General features: G+C 30.2%; 2 protein-coding genes across 2 annotated transcripts; one reads left to right on the plus strand and one right to left on the minus strand.

Annotated features, from left to right (window-relative positions):
- Positions 1–79: 79 nt before the first annotated feature.
- Positions 80–5,117, minus strand: LOC145753721 (matrix metalloproteinase-24-like). Its single transcript, XM_082570148.1, has 10 exons — positions 4,985–5,117; positions 4,047–4,236; positions 3,789–3,928; positions 3,458–3,674; positions 3,065–3,196; positions 2,148–2,301; positions 1,569–1,749; positions 1,335–1,476; positions 830–983; positions 80–619 (listed from the first exon to the last, which is right to left on the minus strand). Exons 1-10 carry the CDS (start codon positions 5,060–5,062, stop codon positions 373–375), a joined length of 1,635 nt encoding a protein of 544 aa, XP_082426274.1. The 5' UTR covers positions 5,063–5,117; the 3' UTR covers positions 80–372.
- Positions 5,118–7,514: 2,397 nt separating this feature from the next.
- LOC145753722 (cytochrome P450 2C4-like) lies at positions 7,515–12,009 on the plus strand. The gene is made up of 9 exons (XM_082570149.1): positions 7,515–7,814; positions 8,237–8,391; positions 8,460–8,562; positions 8,735–8,847; positions 9,002–9,117; positions 9,438–9,550; positions 9,683–9,827; positions 10,123–10,280; positions 10,680–12,009. The coding sequence occupies exons 1-9, from the start codon at positions 7,542–7,544 to the stop codon at positions 10,989–10,991; spliced, it is 1,488 nt and encodes a 495-aa protein (XP_082426275.1). The 5' UTR covers positions 7,515–7,541; the 3' UTR covers positions 10,992–12,009.
- Positions 12,010–12,012: the final 3 nt, after the last annotated feature.

Here is a 12,012-nt window from a genome sequence, read left to right on the forward strand (position 1 = left end):
AAACAAACGATAATTTTTATTTTAAAATACGCCAGCGTTCTTAAAATAGGAAGTCGTTAAAAATAACAAAACAGTGGAAACTAGAAGTGCTTAAATAAAATACAAAAGAAACAATATAGAAAATAAAACAATTAAGAAATCGTTAAAAGAATGATAAATACAAAAAAAATCCATAAAAAACCTTTACAAAAAATACAATATAGAGAATAACACAATAAAAAAATCGTTAAAATTATGATAAATACAAAAGAAACCATATATATAGTAAAACTTATTCCAAAAATACGATAAAGAAATCGTTAAAAAAATGATAAATACAAAAGAATTAATATAAAGTAAAACACTGCGTAAAATCTTGATGCAATATTACATTTAAAGAATATAGGCAGATGAGAACATAAGAAACGTTGTTAAAACTGTCACTAATAGTGCGTTAATGTCCCTTCTGCTTGCTCCATTTCCAGAGCCTTCTTCAGCAGTTTTGTCCTCTGGAGCTGTATTAGCTTGGCCGTTGTTTAAAACCAATGTGTTGTCCTTACAGCCTAACCACCATTCATCCGTTCGTCTTGGATAAGGGTATTTAATTGATTGGGCGACCTTTAAGTTTTCATCATCAAATCTAAAAAATAAATTTAATTTATTATTTTGGGAAAATACCTGAATAAAAAACGTAATACCGACAATGGGACAGTCTCTAGTAATCGCCTTCTACCTTAATATTCTTTTTATAAAGTTTATTTAATTTTCGAAAAAGTTTGGTAACACATCTTTCCAAAATTTTTGGTTTGGGGGACATGCTGTTTCGGTAAAATGATTTTAGTAAGCCTACCTGTAATACAATCCATGTTTAAAGAAATAAGTTGCCCCATGCCATTGTAAAGAAGCATCAATATCTGCAGGTAGGTTCTTCCATACTGCTACGTCTCTCGGATAACCTATGTCAGCAGCTTGAATACTGGGATTGTATCGCCAATAATTATCGCCTATGAAGTAAATTATAGTTAGTTTATAACACATGTTACTACAAATATTTTGCTAAAGTTATATTTACATGTACGGCAGCGTTTAGTGGCTAGAACACTTGGCTTTACTACATAAGGCCCTGGGTTTAATCCCACTCTTTTAAGAAAGGCGTTAACAGCATAAACTTCTGCTAAGTCAAGACTTAACCAGCAGTTTAAATATCGGGCATTTTATTCTATAATATTTAAAACTGCTACAGGAAACTTGAGACTAGGTCAAAGTAACTGATGTAACTCTATGTTTAGGTCGTGAAGTCAGAATAAAAAATTTAATGTAGGCGTAAAATGTTCTAATTAAAGTATTCGAAATACCTTTCATGAAATAAATCTTTCCGTTTCCACTCCATTGAAATGCTGCGTTGATATCGTTTGGAATTCCGTCATAAACTGAAGAAATTGAAGTGGGGTAGCCATACTGTAAACGATCACCTTTAAATCTATAGACTTTTGAACCCTGTGGATTAAATACATGTGTTATAAATTCATCCAAACCAAGTTATGTTGTAATACATATATAAAAATGTGTCTTATTTTGTGAAATATTACCTGAAAAAAATCGGTATGGTGCTCAAATGTCAATGCAGCGTCAATTTTCCCCTCGATTCCCCAAACTGACTGAATATTTTGAGGATAACCTTCGTCTTTGCCGTTATCATTTAGCCGCCAAAATTGCCCGCCTAAAAATGCATACGTGCTACCGTTGTTAAGTCTTGTCATTGCGTCAAATCTGTAAATAAAAGGCAAGTTGTTACATCACATTAACGTATTAATAGAATTTGTTTTCCTATTTTATGTGTTCAAGTTGTGTGAGTAAATATTACCAGCTAATAGTCAATAAGTGTACATGTTAGCGTAGGCTATTACAAAATTAGTTTTGTATAAGGAGAAAGAAAAATTTTGTTTTTAATATTTGCGCTTGACTCGAGGGCAAATATATATATATATAAACAGTTACGCGAATATGATGTAATTTGGCAGACTTTTTGACTCCAACACTACTCAGTAATAAGTTGTCTTTGCTATTTTTTTAAACTCTCTCAAAAAATTAAGGTTGTTGCCAGTTTGTTAAGTGTCAATGTTTTTTTTAGTAACTTGCTTAAATTAACCACAAATTTTGTTACTAACCTTCCGTTGCAAGCACCGACAGGTGGTGATCGAGTTGTTGTTGTTCTGCGTGGTTTAGTGGTTGTTGTAACCTTTGTTGTCGTAGTTGGGGGCTTAGGGGTATTCCCCCCACCTGGTAATACTTCATTATTATCCCCATACAAATGTTGAATCGCTGAAAAAATATATTTTTAAAATAAAAATTAAAATAACTTGGCTGGTTTTTAGGAATTACTGAGTTTTTTTAAGGGCAACTAGCAAGCTATGTTACCCTCAAGTAAGACGCCCTTGAGTATGACCCATAAACTTGTGTTTTTTTACAACCCGAAAATAATTGGAAAGCTAATGAACCGACAATTACCAAAACCAAAAAATTTTTAAACTTAAACATTCCTGAGATTGGTTAACAAAGATGCCAGAAGGTCTAGTCAGCATTCTTATTATATACTAAAAACTGTAGGTATTTTTTTGTTTCCAGTAAAACAGGCACTGTGTACTAATATGGTCACATTATGAGTAGGGAGATTTTGATGACGTTGTTTAAATGGGTTTACATAGCGTCTAATTATATTTATAACAAAGGGTATTTTTCCTATTAACGTTGTGCCTTAATTAAGAACTACAAATATAAATCGGCATCTTATGTTTCTATTGCATGGCTTCTTATGGCCCTGCTTTATTTTTAATTAAATATCTTTGCAGGTTAAGTGATTTTTGGTTGTTGAAAATTTTTAATTGAAATAGTAAAAGAAATTAAGCAGCAATTTGAAATGTAGAAGGTGTGGTGTTATTTGTCTTAGGGTAGACAACAAAAACTGACTTTTTTAAGTTGTTGGCCCTTATTTGGGGAATATGAATCTTGCACTTATAATAATTAACCCTTTTTCCCATCCCTCAATATATAAAACTTACAAATATTAATTGTGTTATAACCTTACCTTGAATATCATCATATTCCAATCCTTTGGATTTTGAGTTGTAAAAAGGAGCCATTAATGCACGGTTAGCATCACTATGAGACAAACCCAAGCTATGCCCGAACTCGTGGCCTGCTACGATCCTTAAGTCAACTGTAACAAATAATGTTTACAAGTTTAGACACTAAATTTACATAATGCCTAACTTGGAAATTTTTAACATATTCCGTTTCGTAACAAGCTTTAAACTTTGTTTTTATTGGATTATGGGCAATTACTGAGTTTTAATTAGATTATAAGCAATTTGTGTACACTGCATTAGGCCAAAGGAGCGCAAGAAAGAATGTATGGTAAGACTAAAATAACAAAAAAGTTTAAAGAATGTTAATTTTTTTACTCGGATTTTTTTTTTACCTCCGTTTCTCCTGCTGGCGTCGATAGTCCACGTTTCATCTTCATCAAAATGGGCGTCGCCCCCGTATCTAGGAAAGTACGCATGCGCCAGGGTTGATCCCGGACCGTCGAATGGGTCCCCATCACCATGGTTACCCGCAGCAAATTTGATGACGATATCAGCGGAATGATGGCTTGGGACCTGGGTGAATGTAAGGCCAGATTCGTCTGCCCACCACTATAAAAAAGAAAAAAATGAGTTTTAAAAAAAATTCTTATAAATTTTTCCTCAAAATTTTTTTGTAAGACTCCATAAGCTTTTACATCAACTTAAATGTTATTATTAATTCACCTTGAATGCTTCTTTTATTTCGAGATCAGTCTGAGCATGAGTTAGGTCTGGAGTGTATTTGGTTATCTTGTAAGTTATATCTTTGTGGTCCCACTTACTACCAGCTAAAGCGTATCTCTTTTTCCGAGCACTTTCAGTTCCTGAAAATACATAATGTTGTAATACAGTGTCAGTGATAGCCACAATTTAAACATGGTATGATTTAAGCGATATATAATTTAACCAGCAAAAAATGTATAGGTAGTTCTTTTATGCTACCTGCTACATCGGAGTTTCCGCACCGTTTCTGCGTCATTTTTTCCATTGTAGCCGCATCAAATTCACCGGTCATAGGTAGCCCAGCGAACCTTTGAAACGTCATAATCCCCTCGACCATTTTGTCATGTGTCATTAGTGTTCCTTTGGTCAGATCCGGTTGGGCAACGTACCCGAATTTCATCAAGTAGCCCTGAAATAAAAAAAAGCAATTAAAAGAAATGCTTTACGGAAATATTAACAAAAAGACATTATTAGAAGCAACGGAATAATACAACAACAAAATGACAAAAAAAATTTTCTTAGTTTTACATGTCGCAAGCTTTAATAATCTGTTTGTTGTTGTTAAGTACAAAATTTAAGTTAATTTATCCTAAACTAATGGTAAGAGTTCAAATACAATATACTAGCATTGTATTTTTTTAAGTTTACGTATAATACAAGTATTTAAGGTCGACATTATTCTGAAGTTCTTAAGTTCGCAAATGCGCATCATGTAATTTACTCATTGGTTAAGCAGTAAAGTCAGCCTTTCAACGATAAAAAATTGCAACAATAGGTGAGTCTAAACGACATGCATTTCATCATGCCATGAAATTTAAATTGAAGCAGAAGAATAGCTGACTTTATAACCCCTTTATTTTGTAGTTCTTAGAAACTAACAATAGACATCTTATCCGGGTTTAAAAGTTATTAAAAGGTTATCAATAAACTGTAAACAAATATCTTGTACGAATAAATATAAAAATATCATTTTTTTATTCGGCAAATTAAAAAAAATTGTTCTTTCATCAGGTTTTACGACATTAACATATTGATTTCAACAGCTTAAAAGCTTGTTATTTTATAAGATTACAATCGCAAAGATTTTTTACTTAAACACATTTTTAGAGTTTATGTTATTGTAACAAACAAATAAATTTAAATATAATTTAACATACCACGCCCTGGGATGGTGTCAATGCTTTTCCTTCAACATATTTCATTAAAACAAGCAGAGCTAATATTCCAAGCTTCATCTTTCTTAATATTTTTCACGAGAGTTTTTATTACAAGTTCACTGATTGCTTGAATGTTCCGTATAAGTTAGAACTCGCTACTGCACAGGCTTTTATAAGTTCTTGTATCTACGTAAAGAGAAAGGCCCTTTAGATTATGACATCAGGTTTTACATTGTGATTTTTTCGATTACGTCACTTTGTTCCGCAAAATTTTACTAATTTTGTCGAGTTGTATAATTTAGCAACCTAAGAATTAAAGTTATTTTAGGCTTACATCCTTATATGTAAGGGTCCAAGGAATTTCATTATTATAAAACACTGACTTAATATTTTTACTATATTTTGACGGGTCGTGTAAATGTCATTTAAAAAGGCAACTTACCCAAATTGCAAAGTCATCTATTGGTAATTTTAGAGCATTATTGCACCTGCAAATATAGTCAAATATCAACTTTTATGTTCTCAATATATTTTATATCTTGTAGAAATGCGTAACAAAATTGTACGCTTGTAATATGCTTTCAAACATGTATTTTGTAAAACTAACGGCCTTAAAACATGTAACTAATATTAAACAAATATGTTTTACAATATCAGTTACATATTAAAGCACAAAAAAAATTAATATTTGATTTATTATAAAACTTAAAAAAGTAAATATAAGAATGGGTTTTATAAATTTACCTTATACGGAAATCCCTGAATAAAGTTACTCATATTATTAAGAAAGGTGTAAAAATATTACTTATAAAAGTCAGTGACACCTATAAATTTAAAGCTTAATCATATTCGAAAACCAAAGTCCAATAAAAACGTCGCGCGTCCTAAAATTTTCTTTTCTTTCTCTTTACATTTAGATTACCTTATAAGGCGATAGTGTTCTCTATATACGACTTTACAACGACGTCGGTTCAGTCTTTAATTTTTAACCCTGTAATTTGCAGTCTAAACAATGTGGTAATACGAGATAATTTTATAATTTTTAATGTGTCACTTGTATTATAAATATTTGTCTTGCTGGACCATTTACGCCTACATTTTTAGGTAAATCATAAAGAAATGTTCTTTTTATATTTCTTTTTTTTTAATTTTTTTTTGCTAATTTTTTTTTTAATTTGCAATTTTTAAAACTTTGATAGTATAACTTCTTATTGTAGGTCTAGGAACACCAAGCAAATTTGTTCAATGCCGTTGATAACTTCTTGCAGTGACTTATATTTTATCGGAAATATTTTTAATTTAAAATTTATATGTTTTTTTTTTAAAGTTGACTTAATAATCTAATCGAAGATGACATTTGTTATCTTGACCCAGTCTTGGAAGGTTCAAGTTTGATATATTGTTGACCTTTTGTTACATTATGTTTATCAAGCTGACGATGCTTTTTAATATCTGTATTTATTTATATAAAAGCTGAACCTTGAAGGCTTTGCAATTTTTAAACCTAAATTTCATGGCGGTTAAGTTTTTAATGGGAAACTTGCCTTAAGTTAGATTCGCCTATAGGCAAAAATAACATGCGACGCTTTTCTAGTTAAGTTAAGCGGTGCAGCCACTAGTATTAGCAACAAAGGTTTACACTTATTTCTTATATATTGATATAAGATATTATAATTAAAAAGTGTATTAAATTTTATAAGATCCAATAATATGTAATACAGAAGATTTTATAATGTTATCAAGGATAGATAATGGTAATATTAACCAATATTGACAAATGTAATGCTATTTAATTGGTGTTTTTTAAAAGGTTACAAATTAACTATATCTACAAAACATGCTTAGTCATTATTGACAAAAAAAAATCAGATAAGCTCAACCATATCTCTGTATTTAAAATAGCCTTGAGTTATTTACTGTGAAAGTTAGCAAATTTTAAGCATTAGTTTTTCAATTATTTACGTATGTCGTATAAATTAGAATAATTTTCAAATTTATAGTGTTTTGCAAGTGATTTAGAATTATTTATAAGTAAAAAACAATTGTTTTAAACTGAATTTTAAAGATGTTTACAATATAAAGTTTAGTTAGGTGATAAAACAAATTGTTTAAAGTTACAGCTATGGAATTCAAACTCAAACTTTAATTGTTTGTACTACTCTCTACTAGACCATTCAGAGCGTAACGAGAGAGAGCAAACAAAAGGTTGGTGGTTACTTAACAGGAAATTTTAAAGCAATTTGCTAGCCGAGTACAAAGTTTAAGCACATTATAAGAAAACGTTTTCGCTTTATTAAACTTGTAGCACAAATTGTGTAATCGTTCAATGTACAGATCACAAGTTACTTTGCATTGCTTATTTAACATCATAAGGTATAAGCACGTATTTGTATGTACTTTATAACAGTATTTAAACTAGTAAGATATGTTATAATAATGAATGTAGTATTTTAAGTTGTTTAGTGTTAGCATTAATTTACTTTGGATTACCAGAATTAACTTAACTTGTGTTTTTATTTATTTAGAATGTAGGGAATTTATAGACATTAAGTTTGTAATGTTTTTGTTTGAATTCACTTCACATCTTTCAGTAACCAGTTTGTTGATTGCAACAATTGCTGGATTACTTACTTACAAATGGATTTCAAAAGTGAAGTTGAATTTGCCACCTGGACCAACTGGTTTGCCAATCTTTGGAAGCATGTTTTCAATGGAGATGCTTGCTGAACGAACTTTTGCAAAGTGGTCTCAAATATATGGGCCTGTTATAACTGTTCAAATTGGGCAAGTTCGAAGTGTTATTCTTAACACCTACGAAGCAGTCGAAGAGGTACACTAGTCAATTTGTTTTTTGTACTAAATTTTTTGTTTATTTTATGTAAAAATAAGTGAGAAAAGCATCTAGTTTAAATTAGCAGCAGCAATTAAATAACTGAATTATGCATCACTTAAGACGAATTGCTGAGTTTAACTTAATTTGTTGCGGCAGTGTCGTGGTATCTCAATTGCTGCAATTGACCTAGTATCTTTAAGAAACCCTTTAGACCTTACATTGCTTACCATAACTTACATATTAACTCCCTTGGGTAAGTTGTTAAATGTTTAAGAAACTTACTTTAGGCAAACCAAGTTGTTAATAACAATAGCAAGTTAATAAAAGCTACCAAGCCAACGTCCACAAGATGCAAAACGTTAATACATCGTATACCCATGTCGTAGAGCCTAAAATCAAAGTTAAATTTATTGCTTTAGGCGTTCGTTAAACAAGGAAATTACTTTACTGGTCGATACCGGACTTTTTTTACTGAATTTGCATCGGAAAACGGGCATGGAATCGTGTTTATAAACGACGAAAACAACGACGAATGGAAAACCCAGAGAAGATTTGGCTCAAGAGCTATCGCTGGGTAAATATTGTTGTTAGTTTTGCTTGTTTACTTTCGATTTACGTTTTTATTTTTGTCTTTTTTACTAGAACTGGGATACGAGGTAAGAAAATGGAGGATCGAATTTTGGAAGAAGCTGATACATTATGCAAAGTGATTAGATCAAAAAATGGACAACCTTTTATATTAGAGGTAAATATATCTAACTGTACACTTCAAGGTATGTTAATTTTATTTGTTAGTTAAGAAGTTGATGTTACCACTTATACTAAAGCTAGCAATGAATCGTGCTAGGTTTAAACGAAGTAGCAGTGGTAAACCTAAAGCTATCAAGTAAGATAAAATCAAATGCATTTTTTTGCAGAGCATTATTATACGTTCGATTGCCAATGTAATCAACGGAATTACAATCCAGAAAAAGTGCGACGAAGAAGGGAACGAAGCGTTGTTGAATTATGTGAATCGTGTAATAGACGGGTAAGAGTAACACGTAATAACAATTCTTAACTTAGTGCACAGCCTAATTAATAAAAAAATTTCTTTAACAAAGTTAAATTGCGAATATACACTCGTTCTATAAAAAAAAGTGTAAAATCCCAAAAGAAGTAAACACTTCTTTCACTTGTTGTAGATTTCGTACTGATGGTATGGGATATTCTTTGTTAACCATTCTACCCTGGACAAGATTTTTTCCACCCATTAGAAAAATGTATTTGAATATGGTTGCTGGAATAGGATTTGGAAATAGTAAGTAGTTTAATAAAACAAAGTGATTTACTAAAATTCAAATACAAAAATTTAAGGCATGTATGTACTGAACCAGAGTAAGTGTTCTTTACTACCTTTTTTAACCAACTAACTGCAAAATCAATGCACCAATTATATTGAAGTTCAGAGTTTTTTAAGACTCATTTTAAGAGAAACTTTTCCTACGGTATTGACCTTATAGCCAATACAAATATGAGAAAACTCGCCAAAAAGCAACTTCTTTCAAAATGTTAAAAAAATTGTTTATTACTTGTTACAAACGTTTGTTTTGTTGGACAAAAATTGAATGTTATGCGTAGATCTTATGGATGGTTTCATTGCTGAACATGAAAACAGTTTAGACCCGAAAGAACCACGTGACTTGATCGATTTATTTCTGTTGGAATGTAAGAAGAAAACGCCTTCTTTTACAGTATGTATTTAAAAAATTAGGCTTCTATTTGTTTAGGGTTTTTTAATAGCCAAGGTGTATTCATATTAAGTATTTCAAGTGATTGTAATGTTCGTGTAATGTATCTAATATGCACATTTTGTCCTCACTTAGAAAACACAACTAAGATATTACTTAAAAGACGTGTTTGCTGCTGGCACTGAAACAACGACCAGTACGATCAGATGGACTATATTAAGATTAGTAAAACATCAAGACATACAAGAAAAAATACACCAAGAGATTGACAATGTAATTGGTTAGTATATTATGGTTTGTTTTTACATTTGCTAATATTGTTATTATTTTAACGTAGAAAGAAGCCAAAGAACATTACTTTGTTAGTTGTAAAAAAGTTTAAATAAATGTGCATGTATAGCTTAGTTATTAAATCTATCATCAGGCCAATAACTCACAACTTAAACTGTGCAAATTAAATAACAATATTGGTCTTTTAAGTTAATGTTTCTTATTTAAAAGTTATCAGTTTATTATTTTGTGCATTTACTTTTTTTGTACAAGTTAAGTTAAACCAATTTTTTTATTACTTAAAGGAACTGATGGAAAAATACGAGCTGATACAAACCTTCCTTACACAAAAGCAGTTATACAAGAAACGTACAGAATACAACCTGCTACTCCGCTAGGTGTCCCTAGATGCACTACACAAGATGTTGAACTAATGGGATTTCATGTCCCAAAAAATACTCAGGTAAGTTGATGCAATAATATATATGTAAATAAAATATGGACATTGTAAATTCAGTACATCAAGCTTATGTACTTATCTATAACAAACACTTTCTAAACATGCTCTTTGGCATAGCATATGGTTCTGATAACTGTTTTCATTTATTTACAAACTTCTCTTACAACTGCTTTAAACAAAAAGGGATGACAAAACATTATGCTTTTTAGACAATTATTTTTTTGAATATTTTCTTTTTTTAGAAATTTTATTTGGGTGACATTTTTATTGGCGACTACAGCTATGACAACAAGCATAGTTAACTTCTTTGTTAAACAACTGCGCCCGACTTTTAGGACATTATGTATTAAAATGTATTTTTTTTAAATGTACCTAATTATTACAAATATTCTTGTTAAATAGATTATTCCAAATATTTGGTGGATTCATAACGACCCAGAAAATTGGCCAAATCCTGAAGTTTTTGATCCAACTCGTCATCTTGATGAAGAGGGTAACTTCGTTAAGTCGCCCAAAATTATCCCGTTTTCGATTGGTCCACGTTATTGTCTCGGAGAAAACCTGGCTCGAATGGAAGTCTTTATTTTTATTGTTTCAATTTTGCAAAAGTTTAAGCTTTGCCCAAACCTAGAGTTGCCAGATATCAACTTACAGTGTACTGGCGGAATTGTTGCTTCTGCAGATCATTACCCAATTATAATGAAGGAACGATAGAAGGTGTTTGCGTTTATTACACCAATCAATAAATGATTTTTCCATTTATTGAACTAATTTGTGCAAAGACATAAACGACCTAATTCAAATTAAATTTAAATGATTAAGGTTACAAGGCAAATATTATGATAATTTGAACAGACAAAATTTTTGATTTAAAGACTAATTGTATAGAAATAGTTATACCAAAAGTAATCTTATAATAAGTCTAAAGACAGGGGTAAATTACTTGCAAGTACATTAATGCTGAAATCAATGCAAAATTTTTATCCACAAAACAATGCAAATTTGTAACTGATTCAATGCAATTTTATATTCATAAATGTTTTTAATTTATTTTGTATATATAAAGGTTTTAATGATATGGTTTGATATAATTTTATGTTTAGTATTAAAGTAATTTTTTGTCTGCACTTGGGTAAGAGTGACTTAATAATTGTCTGTCTTAAACACTGTTATTTATAAAGTGAATGTTTCTTTATTATTTGTGCTTGTCAAAATAACATTTTGACGTAATGATAAATTACAAAATCAATTTTATGATATTTTTAAACACGTTTTCGATATAGAAAATTACTTTTATATTTTAAGCATTTCCATAACTTTGTCAGTGCTTGTTGTAAAACAAATCCTGCAACGAAAATGGATTATTTCAAAGCGTTATTTAATTATTTTTTGTATTTATAATATCATGTTTACAATCTTTTTTTTAATCTTTTTAAATTAAAATTTATTTTTTATTGTACAACATTTAAATTAGACAGTAACGATAACAAAAAGAAGGGTTGTTGTCACATGTTATATTTAGCAAACTTAAATCCTGCAAACGTTTAATATAATACTTTTTTTTATATTAATTATTATATATCTTGATGTTCAAGTATGTTTTAATGTACTTTACACTTATTAAAAGTAGATTCTCTATTGAACTATGTAGTATTACATTTAAATCTGTTTAGTGTTAGCATGAATCTACATTGAATTACAGTGATTAACTTATGTTTATTTTTTCTTTTAGGTT

This window comes from Corella eumyota, chromosome 5 (assembly GCF_963082875.1).
Source record: "Corella eumyota chromosome 5, kaCorEumy4.1, whole genome shotgun sequence".
NCBI lineage: Eukaryota > Metazoa > Chordata > Ascidiacea > Phlebobranchia > Corellidae > Corella > Corella eumyota.